We start from the raw sequence: 22076 nt of genomic DNA on the forward strand, positions 1-22076 counted from the left end.
CAAATGCCATTAAGCCAACAAACATTACTTACTATGCTTGTTGCTATACAACACGATTCGAACCCGGGCTCCGAAAACAACACTGCATCTTCTGAAAAAGACTCAACACTTATCGGAAAGTTTTCAATTTCTCAATTGTAATTCCTTACATTACTAGCAGATTAGCAACCCAACGTAATACACCATATTACTGAGTAGTTCCTTTCCCTCTTATGAATAATTTCACATATAACCTCTAAAGACGTACAACTTCTATTGCTTCATTATTATCCAAAGCTATTCTGGTGTAAAAAATTGTAGAAGTGGAAAGGTATACAACGATATACAATATAATGAACCTTTTCACTGTTCGCTGTTCAATTTCGTAATATCAGACCTCTGCGCCCAAACATACAAAAGAGCAAACTATTCAATAAACAAAATGAGCTCCCAGATGTATAATATTTAACTTCATTAACTATAATCAAATTAGCCCTAAATCTTTCAGTTTTATTACTAATATTTCACTTTATCCGAAAGCTCAGGTATCAACGAAATTGTTCATACTGTTACGCCTGTTGGCTCCGGGGTTCATGAGGATGACAACCACGATACTTAGCATTTATTCACCTTTATTTTTTTTAGGATCCAAGGATCTAAGATAAAGAGATGTCTTGCTGTATATTTCTCAACATATTCATAAAAACCACTTACACTTTTCAACTGCATTTCTCAGAGGAGCAACTAAGTAATAATTTTTGCCCTTGGACTACTGCACAAATCCAGCAACTCTCCTATCTGTATTACCTACTCAGTCTCGCTCTCATATGACACCAATTATAACAAAACAGCAAAAACTGCATTGCATGCATGACCATTCAATCAAACTGATCACTGATATTGCATTCTTACTTTGTCGACATACCGACTAAAGCTAAATGCCGCCAGCACCCGTCATCACAATTCCGCTTGGCATTGATTTAATTAGAACTTCAATACCAAGATCTTTACATACAGATATTGTAAACTTACTGAATTGAATTAAATATTCTAAGAACCTTAACATTCGGAGAAGAACCTTTGAGATGGAGTTATTGTTATAATTGTTAGGTAGTCTAGCCGCCAAGTTCAGGCTCAGTATATCAGCGAATAGTGGATTTTGGTGCCTGATGTTGATCGATGACGTAGCCTCTATGTCGCACTATGTGTTCTGAATGACTAATTTAAATAATTATTAGAATAAAGAGCTGATGAACAGTCTTCGTTGAAAAATGTTTGAAAGAGCGAAACTAAGAGGAAAATAAATCTTCAGTTATTCGATATCTACACCTTTAAGAGTGAATGCAGTACTACTGACACTCTGTCCTCATTATTTTGCAACAATATTCATGAAAATCCCAATATTTAACTAAATACTATTTGAACATTCCAAAGAATAATCACTCACTTCCTCCTTTGCTCTCAATGATAAACCAAAACTGTTAAGACTTCAATTCCCCCGTATCTTCATCCCTTTCGTCTTTTCTTTAATTTAACAAAAACTCTAGGTTTATCTAGCTCCCATTCCTGTCTTACATCTAAAACCGTTCCTTTTTCATCCCCACTGTATAGCAAAGTCTCATCTGTTGTGCTGACTTCGTTACTCCAAGCTTCAGACGAAAATCGTCTACTGCCCTCGAATCTACATATTTCACTATAGTAGACGATGTGAATTTTAAACTGTTCTATCTCCATTGTTAATGCGATTGCCGATTATTCTTATTCATTATGATGATCAGAGGAATTGTTGAATTATTATCGAAGTTAACACCTTAAGTAATAGTTACCTGTTAGTGTTGCTAAGAGGTAGTTCCCTGACTTTTTTCAATAATAGTTTAATTATTGTAATTCTCTTCCAATATATGTATATAATAGTGTATTTGATTAGCAAGATTAAAGTGATTTTCCACGGTACAAGTGAAGTGCGCTAGGATATGTTTGTTTAGGCGACTGTTTCCCTATACACACTAGAACAATATCAGATATACCATTCAGTGATTTCTGCCTATCCTATCCTAGTAACTCTGTAAGAAATTTCGACCGAATCTTCACTCCCTACTCTTTAATTTTATTCAGTGCAAAAACGATGAATGCTTCATTCATACTTATAGTCCTGGCACTAATAGGTATATGTCAAGCACGGTCAAAGGTGAAAACCTTAAAATACTTCATTCACGGCCCTAAAGCTAATGTCCATTTTCATTTATCTTTTACAGATATACCTATCGCAATTTGGATATTTACCTGCCTCAGCCAAAAATCCATCAAGTGGTGGATTACTTGATCAGGAAACATGGGAGCGAGCTATTAGAGATTTTCAATCATTTGCGGGCTTAAATGTGACTGGTGAATTGGATTCAGAAACTACAGAACTAATGTCATTGCCACGATGTGGTGTACGAGATAAGATTGGATTCGGCTCTGACTCACGATCAAAACGATATGCACTACAAGGAAGTCGATGGAAGGTTAAAAACTTAACATACAGAATATCAAAGTATCCAAAACGGTTGAAGCGAAGCGACGTTGATGCTGAATTAGCTAGGGCTTTTGCTGTCTGGAGTGGATATACGGACCTTACGTTCACGCCAAAATCAACCAATCCAGTTCATATTGAAATCAGGTTAGTAATGATCTTCATTCAATATATCCTATTTGTTTTCGTTTTCCTATCCACACTGTTTGGGAGGATAGTTAAGTAATCACAGATATACCGACCTTATTTGTCTGCGGAAAAGAATTTTCAATATTTGGATGGCAACAATCTTATATAATGGGCATGCTGAACCAAGACCTATCAAGATAGCAAGATAAGTGCTTTTCGTTTAGGATATGAGGGGTCCTAAGTCCACATCAGCTTGATGTTGGACCGGATAAAATGAGGAGCAACTCACTCCCACCTTTTATGGTCCCCAGACCCCCCGTTTACGGTATAGCACCCACATATACAAAAAGAAAGACTACCAGTTTCGTGCAGGGCAGAAGCAACTCATCAGACGTTGCCTCACTTCTGCCCTGAACACAGCGTGATCGAAAGTGGCAACAGGTGGAAGACGCTTCTTTATATAATCGCAAAAACACGACAAGGATGTGAAGTTTAGACGACCTAAGCTAAGTCAAAGATAAATTTTTGTTTGAATAATAGTAAATAAGTCGGGAAACTGGAAGCTGGGCATTTCAGGTATGAAAGGTTTTGTTTGCTTCTTGTGTGAGTATATTTGAGTGTAGAACTATCCCATTTGTACCTAGCCCGTTAAGAATATGCATTTAGCATGTCAGATTTTGTACTTCGGGTTGTAAATTTACACGGTAAAGACAACTTTGACCTACTGTAACTTTGTTACTAATAGTATGATTTTGATCAAATTCTGGGATAATATGCTTCATATTATATTTTATACTACTACCAACTTTTATAACTCTGGAATAAACCCAGGGGGGGGTTTTACTCAATTTCCCCAAAAATATGGTAATATACTATTATTAACTTAATTTGAACAGATATCGATATGGAGAGTATTTTGAGGCCTGGGCACCAAATAGAGGCAGCTTCATGTTTTTTTCAGATTTTTCTGTTGGGTAATTTCTAAGAATGGGTCCGTTAAAGAAATCATCACTTTCCACCCCTCCCACTCCCCGCCTTTTTAACGAATCTCAAAATTAAGACCGGTTTCGAAATGTACTAATTAAGCCCTTTCATGTGATACCCCACATGACTATATTTGGTGAAAGAAAATTGTACACCCCCCTTTTACATGTATGGGGACCCCCCCTAAATCTCAACGTAGGAAGATATCACTCACTGCATGTCTGGGGATCCGCAGGTCCCACCTTCTCACCAAATTTCGTGTCAATCGGTATAGCCATTTCTGAGAAAAGTGCCTGTGGCTGACAGACAGACGGACAGACATTGAACCGATTTTAATAAGGTTTTGTTTTGCGAACAAAACCTGAAAAACAACGTCCATGCAGTTAAGAAAAGGTAACGGATATTAGGAACTCTTCCCAAGACCAAAAGCGGTCATTATTTCACGGACCCATTCTCAGAACCTACCCAACCGAAAAATGTGAAAAATCACGAAGCTGCCACTACATAGTACCTAAGCTCCGAAATACCTTCTATGCCGATGTCTATTCAAATAAAATTAATAATAGTATATTACTATAATTTTTAGTAATCGGCTGCAATATAGACTATGACATAAGGCATGATTCTATCAAATTTGGTAGAAATCGCACCATTACTAACAAAGTTATAATAGGTCAAAGTTATCGCTTTAGGGCAAATTTTAAAAATTTGAATGCATATATATTACGTGCGAAGTAATAATGGGACAAACGTCCACTCAAATGTTTTTATTTAAGAAATACACAAAACTTTTCATACTTGAAGCGCTCCGCTTCTGGCTTTCCGACTAGTTATAAAACTACTCACTGCCGATTTCGCCTCTTTACGATCGAGTACCTAGCTCCCCAACTCCTCCCCACTTACAGTCAATGCAAAAATTAAAACGTCGCGGTTCAAATCTCACTGGTTGCAGAGAGATTAGAGTACCTGAGTCAAATCGAGGTATCATAATAATCTTGGGCCAGCGAAATGCTGACCACATTGTCTCCTACAGGGTACTGTAGTGTACCGTTACGGTCTTGAATGAAGTGCTAACATAGTTCAACACGAACAGAAATTGCTATAAGAGGTAATCTCTACCTAAGCTTTGGAAAAAATATAATAGTCACTTACTTGATTAAAGGAGCTTGTTGTAATATAGCTGAGGATTACCTTCAAAATGGTTATATATGGGAGCGAACAATTACACGAAACGGTTCGAAATTTGGGGCAGTGAACTATGAAAATGTCACTATAGGCATATCAGCAGCCGATTTTCTCACTGCGACCGACGATGCAAAACTGTTTTAATATTTCCATCAGTGGTACGATCTCTTCATCGATTATAAAGCCTCCCCACGCTAGTCTAGCAAGAGATAATTCAGTACACCGACTAAATTGATAGGTCTGACTGGGATGACGCAACCAATGTGCGAGCCCAGATAAAAGTGGAAAGGCTATTCTAGAGACCTCTCGCCATCAACGACAGTGGATGGCGGGCTTGGGACAAAGGGATGCCCTAACATGCACACTTTTTAACCTAGCCTTGGAAGAAATCATCTGTTTTTGGGGGAGGCACCATCCTCTCCAAGTACACCCAACTACTCGCCCATGCGGACGATATCGACAAAATGAGTAAAACAATCCGAGATATACAAATTGCCTCATCCAGACGAAAGAATACGTGGCAAACCCTGTCTGAAATGGGGCGATGACGTGGGGCCAGACCTCAGATAGCTACTGAGGATATCGGACCTGAGAACACCGGAATGTTTAGAGCTCCTTACTTAGGTAGACCTAGACCGGACACCGCTCGCGTCGCCATTGATAATGATGGTTACCTTTTCACGAAAATACTGTACGTATTGCACTTAATTACATTCGTAACAGAAATTTCCCAGCAGAATCAATCCCGGAGAATATTTACTTAGTATACGAGGAATAGAACATAATTGGCCTTGATGTTACTGCTGAAAGTATTAAGTTTCCTGGATTTAGAACTTTTTACGAGATACTTCAATTTATTTTAGTTAGTGTTAAACACGCGATTGCTAAAATCCCAATGCCCTAGGCAATTTATTTTAATACTCCATGAATGTAATTACTCATTCTATTGTTCTAAGAACGCAATTGCTCACAATTGCATTATTATATCCAGTGGTGATAGAAACAACTATTACACGATGATTTAGTCAGTGAACCTGAAATTTTAACATATGAATATCTAACATCTTTAATTTGAGAAAAAATAAATTCGAGAAAATTGTTAAACAGTGGGAAAACTAACATTTTCAAATAATAAGAAATGCTCGATTTTAACCCCCTCAGCAAAATAGAAAATTCATTTCCAAATATATGTAACTCCACATTAAAAAACAAGTCTTTGAAAAATCCATACGAGGCGTTGCATGAAGTTGTATGGTGGAAGAAAAACATTACACATGTTCGACGTTCTTTGTTCATTTACTTCGGTATTAGTGTCGTGTATGTAACGCAGTACATTAGTGTGCGGCCGAGTGGTTCCGAACTGCAGGCCCAGCTGTTTGTGGCTTAGCACATGAGATGGAAAAACTCACATGAACCACAAAAGCCACGGGCTACTTAGCTACCTCCTACCTACCCCGTGAATACGCAATGATGCCGTGCCCCGAGAACTTTGTTTTCTTCTCCTATGTGTAGTCTTCTTGCACAATACTTATACTATTCTGCAATCTATAAAATCTATTCGAATATCATCTAAAATCTACTTTTATATCTTTCAGATTTGAAGAAAACGAACACGGCGACGGTGATCCATTTGACGGTCCAGGTGGTACTCTAGCTCATGCCTATTTCCCAGTTTATGGTGGAGATGCCCATTTTGACGATGCCGAGCTCTGGACAATTGGTAGTCCACGTGGTACAAATTTGTTCCAAGTCGCGGCGCACGAATTTGGACATTCATTAGGATTAAGTCATTCAGATGTTCGATCAGCTTTAATGGCACCGTTCTATCGTGGTTTTGATCCAGTTTTCAAATTAGACTCCGACGATATTTATGCTATTCAAGCGCTATACGGTAAGAAAACAACAAGGGGAGCAAGTTATCCCACATCGCCAAGCACAAGGAAACCCTCGTTCGTACCACGTGCAGAGGATAACGAATTGTGTAAAGATCCACGAATTGACACAATTTTCAACACTGCCGAGGGATTCACGTATGCTTTCAAGGGTGATAAATATTATAGACTGACGGAAAATGCTGTTGCTGAGGGTTATCCAAAATTGATTTCAGAAGGATGGCCTGGTTTGGAAGGTGAGTTCTTCAAAATTTGAAAACAATGTCATTTTCAAGTTTTCCACTCTACTGAATTTGTGAGAAGTAACATATTAAAGGTATCTTCAAAATACAAATCATCCGACACTTTATCAAATACTAAATCGAAGGTACCTTTAGAATCGTAGAAAAAGTCATCCATCCTACTAAATTAAACTATCAACAAAAGCATAAAATAAATCCAATTCAACTTTCTTCTTTACAGGCGACATCGATGCAGCTTTTACATATAAAAATGGTAAAACATATTTCTTCAAAGGCACAAAATATTGGCGATATTATGGACGACAAATGGATGGTGACTATCCTAAAGAAATTAGTGATGGTTTCGTTGGAATACCGGATCATATTGATGCGGCCATGGTGTGGGGTGGAAATGGAAAAATTTACTTCTATAAGGGTACAAAGTTCTGGAGATTTGATCCACTCAAACGACCACCAGTTAAACAAACATACCCAAAACCAATTTCAAATTGGGAGGGTTTGCCAAATAATTTAGATGCCGCCTTACAGTATACAAATGGTTATACATATTTCTTCAAGGGTGATAAATACTATCGGTTTAACGATAGAACATTCTCGGTAAGTTGATACTGTTAGTTATTTTTTCTTTAAATATAAGAACATTGTAGTAAATTATTATATTAGTTAAATGCTACATCATATTAAATTATGAAGTCCACAAAATGATCCCTTAAATCCTTAAATAATCTGGAAGCCAGATTTTCGTCGTTGTCTTAGCAAGAGGAGCATCGAGGTGTATATAGTTTCCCGCTAACTTGTTAGTTTTTCCAAGTTTCATTCTACTATTTGTGAAGTCGTTTTTCCGCTTGCGATAATTTGTGCTCTTTGAGATACCTAGATACCCACTATGCAGCATTCTTCCGTTTCATTGCTAGTTCACAATCATTATTAAACCATTACTGATGTTATTCAGGTGGCTGTGAAAGTCAGTTGGTGATACTTCATCTTTAGGGCGTATGATATCTAGACGTGTGTTACAGAGAACTTTGTTATGGTACGCTTCAGTAGTTACTCTCACCCGATTGTCAGAGGCGATTTGAGGTAGTGCTATTATACGAGCCCGAGCGTACCGCCGACCAGATAGTTATCCAGGTTAATATTGGCCACCCTGTATGGTATATTCTAACATTGATCAGGTATTCAAGGTAGCAGCATTCAGTTAACACGTGGTCAATTTGATTGAAACTAATTCCTTCTGAGGATTTCTTTTTGCGCAAAACCAGATACTTCTAGCAAACATTTGGTGTGCCAGTTAGATGATCCGTAGTTCGTTTTTTTGCTACTTGCCTATTGAAAAATAAGTATAACTAAGTTGTATTCCGACTCTTCGTTTACGAGGCTTGATGTTTACCAGGGCATGATACATAGCCACTCCCATGTTGTTCCAAAGCCGATAAGAGGGGGTTATTTTTTTGCTGGCAAGAAAACTAGGAAAGGTATCCCTGTCCAGTGTTAGGATAGGCTATCGGCCAACTACTGGCCAACTTTTGGTCTGTACAAGGCGCACAAGTTCTTTCGTCTGTTCTATTTTATTGCCAGTTTCGTAATTGTATGTCCAATCCAACCCGAGGCTTCCTTCGTGCTATAGTTCTTCGGGATACGATTCTCAGTCCTATAAGCAACGTTGAAGACCATCAGGTGCAGTTATACAGTTTTCCGTTAAGAAAAAACTCTGAATAATTACCACGTAGAGATGGAGATAGGGTTTGAAAGCAGAGTTGTTAATGTTGGTTCAATGGATGTTTCCCAGCTTTTGCCAATATCAACCCCCGCTTTTCCTCTAAATCCTATACCACCCTTTGACCGCCAAGATAAAGAGATCTCTTACTAAATGTTGGCAAGAGTCTAAAATTGTCGAGCTCTGGCACTTCACTAAGATCTGAAATAATAAAAAACTTGTTGTTTCTTTTTCGTTGGTTTCGTGCTAACAAGTTTCGCACTCATGAAGGGAACAAGTGGTTCCCGAAATATCGGTATTTGCAAGAATAAATATCCACACCAACGAAAACGAAACAACAAGTTTTTTATTATTTCAGATAATTAATCGTTGAAAACACCGCATAATTTCACTCAGACTTCACTAAGAGTTTTTTTCTCAATTCTTATATACTCGTACAAAGCTCGTCCTGATGTCGCCTATAGCATAATTCATGTGCTGTCTTTAATTTCTCCGCTTGCAAGTAGATCTGTTTGCATTGTTAAAGGAATGAAAAGTATTCACCCTCAATCATTATTGATGCAATACATGTAGATAATTCTGGACCTCTCTAATCTAAGCTGAAAATCAAAACAAAAAAGCTTTAAAATATTGTAGAATTAAGGAGAAATATAAACAATAAGTCTAAGAAGTAATATTTCTAATAAATTATTTTCTTCTCTTTACCAACTGCTCAGGTTGATGAAGTGAATCCACCATTCCCCCGCCCAACAGCCTACTGGTGGTTCGGCTGCAGGAACGTGCCATCAACGTTCGGTCCACTAGGTAACGTAGTAGCCGAAGAACAAAGTTTGTCAAATAGTCATTCAGATATTGATGATTTAGTATTTGATGCAGGTAAGTGACACCGGCCAAGTATTGTCTAAACCTCTCTTTAAAAAAAGTAAAAACAAAAAAGACGCGAAACTAAATCTCGTATAAAAGATTGGTATATCTTTTCTTAAAAAAACAATTTTCCTATTAAACTTGCAGAACTCGTACAGGGTCCTTCTGATAAACATTCTATTTAATAAAGGAAAATCCACATATAAGAACAATAAGAACAAAACTACAAAACTACTTCCCAGTAACTTTTGAACTTAATATCTTTTCTAGTACGAAAAGATAATAAAAACTGCCACTATATTTTCTTAAAAAATGAAATTTCGAGAATGAATATGAATCTTGTTAGCGAATTCATTCACAGTGATATGATATCTTGTTTATAATTACTTGAAACAAATTGCAATTATAACCTATATGTTAATTTTTTATAATTAGCTTGACTGTCACATTAGTTCTGGTAACCTTAGGAGCACATTTTGTTTGTGTTCAGCACATGTCTGTCGTAGTCTTAGAATTTTCACTTGCATAAATATTTCTGCGAGAAAAATGCTTGAGTTTAATGTCCGAATATTGCACTTTTAGTGTTTTAAATGTATTTTAAAAATATTATTTAGAACATGTTATGCCATATTTTGTTCTAATACATTATTTAAGAATAAAACAAAAACACTTTTGTGTTTTTTCAATTACTTTACATCTGTTATTCTTTGTTATTTTCCTTGTCTGTTCCCATTGCTCTCATTTACATCATATTCTGTCTTATTTATAATATCATAAATCATCATTTTTGGTATATGGTGTCGGTGAGAAATATAAGAAACAAATATTCATCTATATGTTCTGCTTCTTTACATCTATGGTGATTAATTCTAAGAAATTGAAGATTTTCGTTTGGAGATTTAGGGAGAGAACCATATATACAAGCATCTATCCATCCAAACTAAAAATTTCAAGCCTTATCTGAAACACAATTTACAAGTAAAATTGGTAATAATCGGCGGTACATAATATACTTTAAACGTAGGAGCCTTCTTTTTAAATTGTCTATTAGTTAGAAAGTTCCTTTATTTTCCCATGTTTCTCTATGCATTGTATTATGAGTTATTTGCATGCCTCCTTTTTTTGATGTTTGGGAATATTTGCTTACATTTCTTTTACTTTTTATAATTATTAATTATTTATTAATTTTCTGAGATTTTTCTTATTTTTTTATTGGATGGAACCCTATTATTTTTAAATGAAAAATATTTTGGATGATATGAAAGCGATAGTAAAGATAGTGAATCAACTTACTCCATTTAATCTCCAATTTCAATTCCATTTCTCAATAATTGCACAAAGAAGTCAATATGAATTACTGGCGTTTCTTGGTCATGTAATAATTTCTTACATAGTTAGCAATTATTGTTCCAGAAGGACTTTTCATAATCTTATAACTCTGTGCTCTTCTAATGGGAATGAAAAAGCCAAAAATAACTTTTCTCTCGTTGATTGGTATCATCGATAATTTTCCTAAATACGCAGGCTTCAATTTTACAAATTATTAAAAATTATTCACAATAAGTTCATTGTCTCCACTAACAATTTTCGACTTGTGTTCGTATAGAACACAACAACACCGATGACGACAATTAGCCATCCATCTCGGTTGAGAAATTTATAGTTAAGAAAGAGATAATAGAATACATGGATGATATAATTATCAGGAATAAGTAAGAAGTAAATTTTCAATTCAACTAACATAAGTTGATTTATAATTATTATAGTTGCAAATGGCTTTTACGCAGTTTAAAAGCACTGCAGCTGCTCGGAAATCAACTTAAGTCAAATTGAATAAAAGTTAACTTACGTAGTTATTTCCTGTACCGTATATTCGAAAGTTGGTTTGCTTCCATGATTTGCAAAGGACAAATAACTTTGCCTAAAATCACAAGATTTTCATAGGTAAGTTCAATGATTGCAAATAATCCGTAAATCAGATTTTCATACATATAACCGTATTGAGTTTTTGGTATTAATCTCACGCAGATTTGTTGCACTAATTTATTTTCCAAGTCAATTGCATGCCTTTGTTTTTAGAATATTAAATTAATATAAACACTGTTATTAATACAGTAGATTTGTATCAGTAATTATAGTCCGCATTACCACTGAAAATATTCATTTTTAACAAGTTATTACAAACAAGATTAAAACTATGTACTATAGTACCTAAAAGCCTCAACTTGAACCTTTCTAATATGCAGTAATATATAATCAAATAAAATAATTAATTCCAGCATTAAGTAAAACAAAACCACAAGGAACGGAAACTAAGTAAATATTGACAATATTGGTCGGTTTCACTAACAAAATGAATTTATCAAAAAGTGTTAAACGAAGCAATCAAGTGCTATCTACATTTAAAACAATTTTGCAAGCCAACATCAATATTTGAAGTTATATATATTTTTAAATTCCTCACACTTTTTAGAAACAATTTCAATAGCACGACACTTTTGCATGATTTTAATAACTTAGTGCAATTATTTTAAATGCATGTCAAAGGTAGTTTGGTTATATTTAATAGTTTTGTGCTAACATTATATATTTTTTTATTTACAACCAATCCTTTTAAAAAAAGATTGGATTGTGGTTGCAGAAAATTTTAAAATCGCTTGCAAACAGCTTTTATATATCAAAAGCTTTATTTGCATGAATATTACTTTAATTTTTTTTTTTTGGGTTCTGGTGATCTTTAAAACAATTTTCATATGCCACATCTCTTTAAAATCAAAGTATGAAATTACTGCAAATACTTTTTTATCACTTCATCAAATTTTCAACACATTTTATTAATTGATAATTTACTATCAATTGTCATTTAATCAAATTCATGTTAATCATTGGTTTAAAAATCCAACTAGAATGCATTTATCAAGTTTTCAATTAAAGAAAACCAATTGAAATTGGTAAAATTTAAAGGTTTTAGATTATTCGTCCAATGAGGTGATCATTAGAATGAATTAATGATATAAAAACAAGCGGTTGTAGTTTAGCCAACTTAGTTCACATTATTAATAATAATGTGTTGTGTTTTAATGTGCTAATGTGTAATTTAAAGGACCCAAAAAATAAATAGACTGGCAATCGAATTACACATTTGCTAATATAAGTTTAGAATAAGCATGGTTTTTAATTAACTTCAAAATATTGCACGATCTTGCACGTTTTTGTAACGAACTAAATTAAACAACAAAATGTTTGTGTATGTATTGTATACTATGGAAACTGAACCCACCCAATTTCCCTGCAACAAAAAGCAACACCCTCATTTTGGATTTTGGATTTGTATCACGCACGTTTGAACGAGTCCCTATATTTTAAAAACAAATCGTTTACTCCTTTCATTTTTGGAGATATATTAAAATGAATTAATTGAATCTTTCTATATTCTCGCATGTTGAATGTGTATATTCTTTACAGGCAATAAAACCCGAAGTTAACCCTCTCCTTTATATTTATATAAACTGAATGTTCCTCGAACTTGCTGTTATGCCTAATTTTATGTATTTGACTATGACTTATGTTAATTGTTTTAAATGTTAAAAATAATTCATTTTAAAAGAGGAAATAGCTTCAAGTGAAAAAAATTGGGAAAAATAATATTCTTTCTTGTGAAGTATTTTTTCTTTTTACTTTTGGAGAAGGATTGTTTCCAAAATTAGCAAGTATTACAAGTTTCGGCCTTGAATTTCATTTGAAAAAAAAAAACAATTCCTTCTGCAAAATCAATACAATTTGGAATTTTGTGTTTTTGCATAACTTGTGTTTGCTGCATTTACTACTTTTCTGTAAAGAAGGTAAATATTGATTGCTTGCATATTATTTTCAAACTCCTGAATCGTTTTAAAACCAAATATTTGTTTTAATTCATTGTGAAATTAATTATAATTTCATGTTATCTCTTCAATTATTTATAAATAAAAGGACCAACCGTTCCAAGAACTCCAAAATACCCATGGTGTGATATGTTCCCATCATATCCTGGTTGCTGATTTCTTCGATGCGAAACGTTTACATATCAGTTTTATTATTTATATGTATTTTAATTAAGAATACGATACACATACACATTTGTTGCCATTTGTTATATTTATGTCAAAGAAAAACACAATCGTGTGTCAGGACAATTGCCATGTCTATAAACAATGACGACTTTACATTCGATACGAACATATTTCCGAGAAATTTTATCAATGTAGGTTTATTTTCAATTCAGTTTTACTTTAGATTTAATCTAATTTATTTTTTTAATTTTTCTAAGACCTCTGCTGTGAATAGTAATATTCGAAACAATGTTTTTCTACAATATTTTTTCTTCCTAGAAAGGTATATATTTCTCCATTATTTTTGGAGAAATCATTTTTATATTCAAATTGTGTTTCAAAATACATAAGAAACTGAATATTTCATGATATTAGACAATTGACTCATACCAGAGGCCTTCAATACAAATTATGATATTTCCTTTGAAATATGCGTTCTGTTTGGATTTTTAAAAATCAATTTCCTAACAACATTAATTCCTTATTTATGCCCAAGATTTACTTTTGATTGGTTCTATGTTTTATAAAGTTTGACATATTCATGTTTTATCCTAAAAAAGAAGTAACCAAGAATTCGCGTGCTTGGAGTGATAATAAAATTTTGCATGAATTTCATTTCCAAACATTCAAAAAACAGAATACGGGAAAATACCAACTCAAATTAAATTATTTTATCATACATTTATAATGTGACTAAAAAAATTATCAAAGGTTTGAATTAACAAAATTGGTTTAATAATATGCAATTATATATATCCTATACCCTATATCTACCAAGTGATAACATACATAGCAGACAGTACACTATGTTTTGGGAACAACATAAAACGAAATGCTTTGTACAAATATTATGAACATACATATATCTACATGTTCCTTTGTTCCTACTCGGAAAGGGAAAACAAGTATATAAATATATTTGTGAAGCTAACGAACATTTTTCTGAAAGCAAAAAAACCAAACAAAACCAGCAAAAAAATCCAATAGGCACATATGAATTCATTGTACTATATTTCATCTCATTATTCACTTTTCTCTTTTATGTAAAAGTTTATGACAGACAATCGTATTCCAAATATTCCAAATGCAAGGTTTTACTGCGAAAATTCTGAAAATTGAATTAAATAATTTTTGTACAATTGCAACGAGAAATTTAACGTTTAAGTGTACAATTTATGAAAATGAGAATTGAAACCTATCTAGGCCAGATTCTCAATTCTGTAACGTGACTGCAGGCTCTCAACGAACTGCTTAACTACGAAAACACAGAAGATAGATTTTCTAAATAAATAAAATTTCTAAAAAAACAACTACAATTATGATGACCATCTCACGAATTATTATGATGACCATCTCTCAAATGAATTCCGAATAATTTCTGCGTGTAGACTTCAAGAGCATCTCAAATTCCTTCTGAATATCTATCTATCTGTCCATATATCTGTAAACTTTAAGTCCTATCCGCTAGTCAATTTGAATAAAGGTATAAGAGCAGCTCCTATCTAATATTCATTTTGAAATTTCGAGAAGTAGTTTTTCATAAAAATATGATGTGTGATTCTCGGTATGAAACAGGATTCCAGTCTCATAACATCGTGAAGAGCATCAAATACTGAGAATTGGCAATTGACTAAATAGTATACGCATTTCCTTTGGTCGCATTTCCCGATATTTTTCTCAACAGTCGGAGTTGCCACCTGTTACTGCTGAAACTTGGCTGACTAAAAAAAAATATTCCTTCTATTGAAAAACTCAAAAATTATAATGAGGAGACTAACAGACTACCTCCCCAAGTGTCTTGCATCACAACGGGACCAGAACCAACGTTTGGCGTTAAGCCATCCACTGGAAAGTCTACTCTGAACCCTGAAATTAAAAGAGTTTACACATCTGAATTCCTGCCGGCGAATGAAAATTTTTGTAAGAAAAAAGAACTCGTGGGCTCAGGAGTGGCATTTTTATTGTTGTTTAAGGAGGAGGACATGGAAACCCTAGTAGGGCATCCAACACGTCACTAATCCTGAAGCTACTACTGCCAGGCTTTCTCAGATCTTACACGCAAATACCTAGAAATGTTTCCTTCAACGAAGAATCTGTGTACTTCCTATATCTAGAGTAGATTCTGAAATTCGTAAAATCTGCAAAAGACGCAGACAAGAGACCGTTGACGGTAATACAATGGGTCTCCATCTCTTAACCTAACTTACTCTAACTATCCCATGCCATGCCATGTTTCCAACCTTTCAACCTATCTAAAATTATGTATTATTAAGATAGCATAACGGTTTGACTTGCAACCCTAGCCAGCTTCTACCGATTCGAAAATTCCGGTAGATGCCTTTTAAAGCTATCTGCTGGTTGTATTGGCTTCACTCCGCTGGAGAACTTTCCACCAATCTGCCTCCCTTTCAAAGTACCTGAATAATGAAATTCATGGCCAGAGATCCTTCAAATGGCTGTACACTTGTACACGTTAACGTAATCCATACAATCTGAATGTTCAACTATGAAGATAGAGTGATAATTTAAATTCGACTCAACCAACATAGGTACGTTGGATCCAAATTCCGTTCTCCAGACATTCTGGACTTCATTTCTAATCGCCTGCTATGGCGAAATACTAAGCTCCAAATATTTTATTTGATTCAAGCACTACCCAATTTTTGCCAAGTAAATGAGACGACTTTTTTTGACTTACGTAATTAGGAAGAGCGTAATCAAGACCAAGTCTTCAGAGATTTATCTAAGTTAGCATTACATTTTTACCCACTGAAACCAATTCCACTCTTGCCTTCTTCACTGTAGAGCTACTGGAACATATGACGTGCAAAGGTGGATTTACCTCGGGCTATTTCACCTCTTGATCACAGATCTGGCCTACAACCACTCCTCCATAACTTCCTCACACGTCACATTGAATGCGCCTACCATGAAGTTAACTATGGACAGGCAGCAGAAAAAATTAGACACAAAATTTACGCACAATAAAGTACGATTGGCACGTGACATAAAAATAAATGTATAAATCATAAAACCGTAAATTTTGGTGGCTTTTTGCGTCTGATCACACACATACTTCTCTCTTCCTGCAATAGATATCCTTAGCTTTACTCTATGTAATATCATATAATCTGGCCCGGGTATCACATGAAGGGTTTCTATTACAGTGCGTCAGTTAAAAGTGCTAGAAAATGTTTACGTATGTCAAGGACTTATTCTCAGAAATTGCGCAACCAAACAACCTGAAAAAAATCACGGTTGTGTCTGTATACTTTATCTAGACATCAAAAGATTCTTCACCTCGATATCTCCTAAAATAAAGATAATAATAGTATATTATCATATTTTGTTAGTTTACTGCAACCCACTACTCAATGATATAGGCATAATATAAAGTGGAATCCAGGAGAGTTTAGCAGATTTCCTGCTACTATTAATGAGCTGAAGTTGCTTCTGCTCAGCATCACATTGAAGTGAATCATGCCACATACCAAAGGCACATACACTATGAACTACATATGTACAAACAAAACCAAATATTCGGAATGTAAACCCAGGTCAACCAAATTGAGAGGCTCATGCTCAACTCAACTCAACTGTTGTTCCTATGAGTAGTTTTACATAGAGTTCTATCTTCGGACCAATTTTACTAACAAGTTGTCGCTGGTCCGGATTACAATACTATGCCATCGAAGATTCTATTCTGCTACAAGTTTTCCACGATGTGTGTAACAACATATCGATCAGATTTTGGACGCGATCATAGTGTTTTACGCCACTTATCCAACACAACTTCTTCTTTTGCATTATTACGAGGTGACGCTCATTGTCTTCGCTAGTCGGCTTACATTCGGAACTATAGAAGGCGACAAAGCGAACAACTGATGAAGATGACACATCCGTTGATACATCAATTACAAAGAATGCAGGGTATGACCTTGGTGCGACTATAAGCACCAACAAATCTTTCGATCGAATAACTGTTTAAAGAGAAAGCCCTTTAAACCATCGCAACTCCTAGTAGCTATTCTTCTTCATTCCCTTCGACCGATTGAACCTTGGATTTTTAACTCTACAATAACTACCAACTTTTCATGAATGTCAAAGATACAAATGAAATGAACATTCCGAACTATAGAAGTAGTTCTTTTGGCCGGTTAGAAATACGACATTGACCGCTTGTTCCACCTAAGGATTCACAGCAAGCATTTAATATTCATTTTGGAACAAGGGCATGGCATGGCTCGGGATCAAAATAATGCGACCCCTCATTATCCTTTTCGCATTGAAATTTATATTCCGGGTCAAACATCTCCCCTTTCCACCTCCCCCCTCTCGTCAGGCCGTAGGGACAACTGACACTTTCATTACTTCTCCCAGTCATAATTTCGTCCTTCTGCTCTCTTGGTTATATGAAAATCCCCGTAGAGAGATGTTAGGCTCTTTGATCACAATGTCACATTCACACACACACACACAATGTCAAATTCTGTCTGCAGACAAATACCTTTTTTCTTTTAAGTCTGAATATGAGAAAAATTACTATTACTGTAAAATAGTCCCCGCCATTACAGTGACATCACTCCAAAAATGATAAACGCATTAATTTCCAAACATAATTGACACTAAAATGATAATCCCATTGAGGATACCTCGGAAAAATGGCAGCAGGGTGGGTGTCGGTCCTGTCAAGAAATGAGCAAGAGTTCTTGACTCATGAACTCCGTCAGAGTGTGAGCAAATTAGTCCGAACCACACAAAGCGATGATCTCTTGTTAAGGTTGCACTGAATATCGAATTCGAATGAAAATCGACTAAAAGACAGACAGAAAGTTAGATGGCGTGATACCGCTAAGTGGCGATTTCAAAGCCCTTAGGGCTTTAAAAACATTGCCAGAAACTTGCATTACATTACAAGTATGTGAGTTCGGGAAGATTATCGCCCAATCCTGCCAATAATGAATGAAACTGCGACTTTATTTCTCATGGCGCTTTTTGCAAACACAATGAATATTTAATATGCTGACCATGAGAAATTTATGTCCTTTCATAATTTCGTGAACATACTATGCTATACATATGAAACATTTCCGACGCTGACACAATTCAGTATGCTTCCCTCGAAATCATTTTTTTTACCTAAAATTCTATTTTTCATCAAATAAATTGATAGACATTTAAGATAATATTTAGTTTTTTTTTCGATTACTTAAATTCGTGTTGATTTTTCCTTGTATTTGTCCCACGTTTTATAATTAAAATACTAAAATAAAATATTAGAAATGTAACGCACAATCAAAAGTGATAAACTAATTTTCTGAGAATAATTTTGATAGTAAATAGTATTAAAAAATTGTATTATAGGATATTATTATAGAGTAGTATTGTAGAACATATTCCTATTTTTTTCTGAAAATCATGCAAAATTTCATTATTATACATCACAGTTTCAAATTCAATATGCTTACATATATATATCAAATTTCGAAGCTTACAAGCTTTAAAGTCAAGAACCACAATAGATATTTTTAATGACACATAAACGAAACATTAAATTAAAAACAAATTTAAAGAAAAAAACAAACACATCACTAACCTCTTCCCTCTTTTGAACTTTTCTCTTATTCCAGCCGACACCGATGACAGACCTGCACACGATGAACAAAATGGTGGTAATTCTGGAGGTAGAATTCTAACCAGCATAACAAATGTGTTCCTGCCAACTGCAATTTTGATTGCCGTCACAAAACTTTTAAATTGCTAGAAAATACTATTAAATAAAAAAAATTATTAAATATTATTTAAAATTTGTATATTATTAAAATTATTATTATTTTTTACAACGCCGAGCGAAAATCATAAATTTTACAGTAACTATTTATAATGTGTAAATTTTGTTGTCAAAGAAAATAGCCAAACGTTCAACAAAACACATAAAGAAGCGAATGGATTGGAAAAAATAACACTCCAAGAATATAAAATATATTTTGAAATTTTTAGTGCCTTTCTGGAAGCCTATGAAAAAATACCAGGAATATTTTTCTATCAAAAGAAGCCTCTAAAGAAGTTTTTAACAAAAGAGTTTTCCAACGAAAAAGTCATTTGAAAGCAATAATTTTCATTCCAGTTGAAAGCATCTCCATAATATTATTAATACTTAATTAGTCATTTGCCTTATTAGTGGTCCGAACTTTAAAAGTATAAATAATTTGGTTCCTGTGCGATGATAGTTATTTTCACACTATTGAATCGTTATTAGAACAAATGTTATGAGTGTGTGCTTTTTAATCACAAAGCAAAACACCTTTCCTAAAATAAATATAAAAAGTAATTGATTTGAATTGCGCAAAGAGTATGCAATTAAGTGAATAATATTTGGATGAAAGTGTCGATGTGTTGATATTAATGATAACTTGAAATGAATGCCTTGAATAGTGAGCAAAACAAACGAAATCGAATTATAATACTATCATCATTAGATTCAATTATTCAAAATAAACAAAAAACAAGAAAGAAACATCCAAACGAAACAATTCATGCTTTTTATATATTCACATACATTATGCTACATTTCTTTTTAGTTTTTAGCTATACGTACTTTTTTTGTGACTTTATTAATCTAGTTATATACATTAAGATTTTTTAAATAATTTTTATCTCTTGTTATAACGTTAAGCTTTAATAATTTTACAAAATGAGGAAGAATCAAAATTGAAATGTAATTACAGTTTTTCCAATGAACAAAGTGGTAGGAAGAGGAATAACATCATCATCAAAGAGTGAAACAGCTAAAATACTGATGAAAATTATGTGCTATTGAAATATGAATTTTTAGATCTAAATGTTTAAATTTCGATAGTAATTTGTATATTACAAAAGGAAAATCGAAATAAAAATGTATTTTATTATAAACAAATCGTTCTTTATGTTTTCTACATCAGCCCAACTGAGAACTGAGGACTTTAGAAAAACGACCGCAAACTTACCTTTCTAACTAATTATGTAGAATACCCTCCTTGAACGAATAGATCAAATCACTCGTACGTAAAGGCTCCTTCTAAATTTGGGATACTCTGATTGTTTCAGGCTCCTCGGAGAGCCTCTTTCTGTCCTGCAAATTATTTATTTGGAAACACTCACCTGAACTCATAGATACAAACCAGAGCGAAACTTGAATTATATTTTCACAATTATTTATCGATATATGTAGATAGTTACGACAGCGAAACATCAACGGCTAGATTACAGAGCACGAACGATGTGGCTAGGAGTAAGTTACGGATCCTGCCAATTGGCAATCCCACTAGCCGCGAACTTTCACCAGAATATGGACCAGCGTTGAGGCTGTCGGAACTGGTCTTCGTCATCTCCTGGGCAGCAAAGGGAAGCAGGGGTATGTGTGACCTGCTTTGCTTTCTCCTAGATAGTCCATTATAACATCCGAGGATCAGTTCACCAGGACTTTCTCGGTTCAAGCGTCGCTAAGAACAGCGGGAAGCTAAAATTTATCTGATACGTCGAAATTCCCTTCACACCTGTTGCTCGCCTGTGGGAAACATACAAGACACCTGGATGAGAAGAAGCTTCAAAACAAGTATTACAATTCATTCCACAGCAGTAGAGACACTTATTGGGGTAGACCTAAAGTATGTATCCTCGCCAGGAAGATTCTGTGCCGCTGCGATGTCGATGCAAATGGTGAGTATCTCTTTTTGGCAGAATGAACTCCTCTTAAATCTGAGGAAGCTGGCCAGGGAAGTCCTCAACGTCTGCTACAGGCACAAATAACGGCAGCCATTCAAGAATTGCCTGAATATAAATAGATGCAAATCGGGTATCGGGACTGCCAGGACGCGTCCCTGGCTGCATTATTGTCAAAACTGCGACAGTATCAATAATTCTGTGAAATTCAACCCATTCGGAGGATTCCTGGACGAAATCATTGGGATTGCTAGACACATTTCCCCGCCAGCGAGAGAGTCTGCTTGAAGGCACAGGCACAGTAGGTTGAGAATATCGAATCGATTATCACCGGCAAAAAAATCAGCTGAGCTATAAACAACTTTTCCCCACATAAATCTCCGGGTCTGGACGGCATAATGCCATTCATTCTCCAGAAATAGCAAATAAGAATTGTGCCGTGGCTTATGGAGGTTTATCGCACCTTCACGAGATAATTATAGGAAACATCTAACTATGTATAGTGCGTTAGTACCAAAGCCATCAAATAGGCTAACCAGATTAGGAAAGGGGGGTCTTACAATGGTACCAATGCTAAGAACAAATTTAATCCAATCAGTTCTGGAAAGTAGCCACTAGACCACAGCTGTAAATAGAACAACTCCCCATGGTAGCCAATTCTCTCTGGCGCTCTGGTTGATAATGATAGATGAAATTCTACAGATACTGAATAAGGAAGGAGTGAAGGTGGTGGCGCATTCCGACGTCTTGGTAATATTGGTGTCAAGGATGTTTCCCTCC

General features: G+C 34.8%; 1 protein-coding gene across 5 annotated transcripts in view; it reads left to right on the plus strand.

Moving 5' to 3' along the window:
- LOC119646152 (matrix metalloproteinase-2) overlaps positions 1 to 20507 on the plus strand; it is a 90152-nt gene extending 69645 nt beyond the window's left edge. The window contains exons 3-9 of one of the 5 annotated variants that reach the window (XR_005248697.1): positions 2235 to 2641; positions 6388 to 6920; positions 7147 to 7523; positions 9360 to 9447; positions 12973 to 13349; positions 13477 to 13747; positions 19226 to 19364. Coding sequence is in view for 3 of the 5 variants with exons in the window: in XM_038046521.1 (XP_037902449.1) it covers positions 2235 to 2641; positions 6388 to 6920; positions 7147 to 7523; positions 9360 to 9519; positions 19226 to 19359 (1611 nt within the window). In the remaining 2 variants the exon portion in view is untranslated. Of the gene's footprint in view, positions 1 to 2234; positions 2642 to 6387; positions 6921 to 7146; positions 7524 to 9359; positions 9520 to 9654; positions 10202 to 12972; positions 13350 to 13476; positions 13748 to 19225 lie in introns of those variants that run through there. The other 4 variants (XR_005248696.1, XM_038046521.1, XM_038046522.1 and 1 more) reach the window with 4 other exon arrangements.
- Positions 20508 to 22076: the final 1569 nt, after the last annotated feature.

The sequence above is a fragment of the Hermetia illucens genome, chromosome 1 (genome assembly GCF_905115235.1).
Source record: "Hermetia illucens chromosome 1, iHerIll2.2.curated.20191125, whole genome shotgun sequence".
NCBI classification, from domain to species: Eukaryota; Metazoa; Arthropoda; class Insecta; order Diptera; family Stratiomyidae; genus Hermetia; species Hermetia illucens.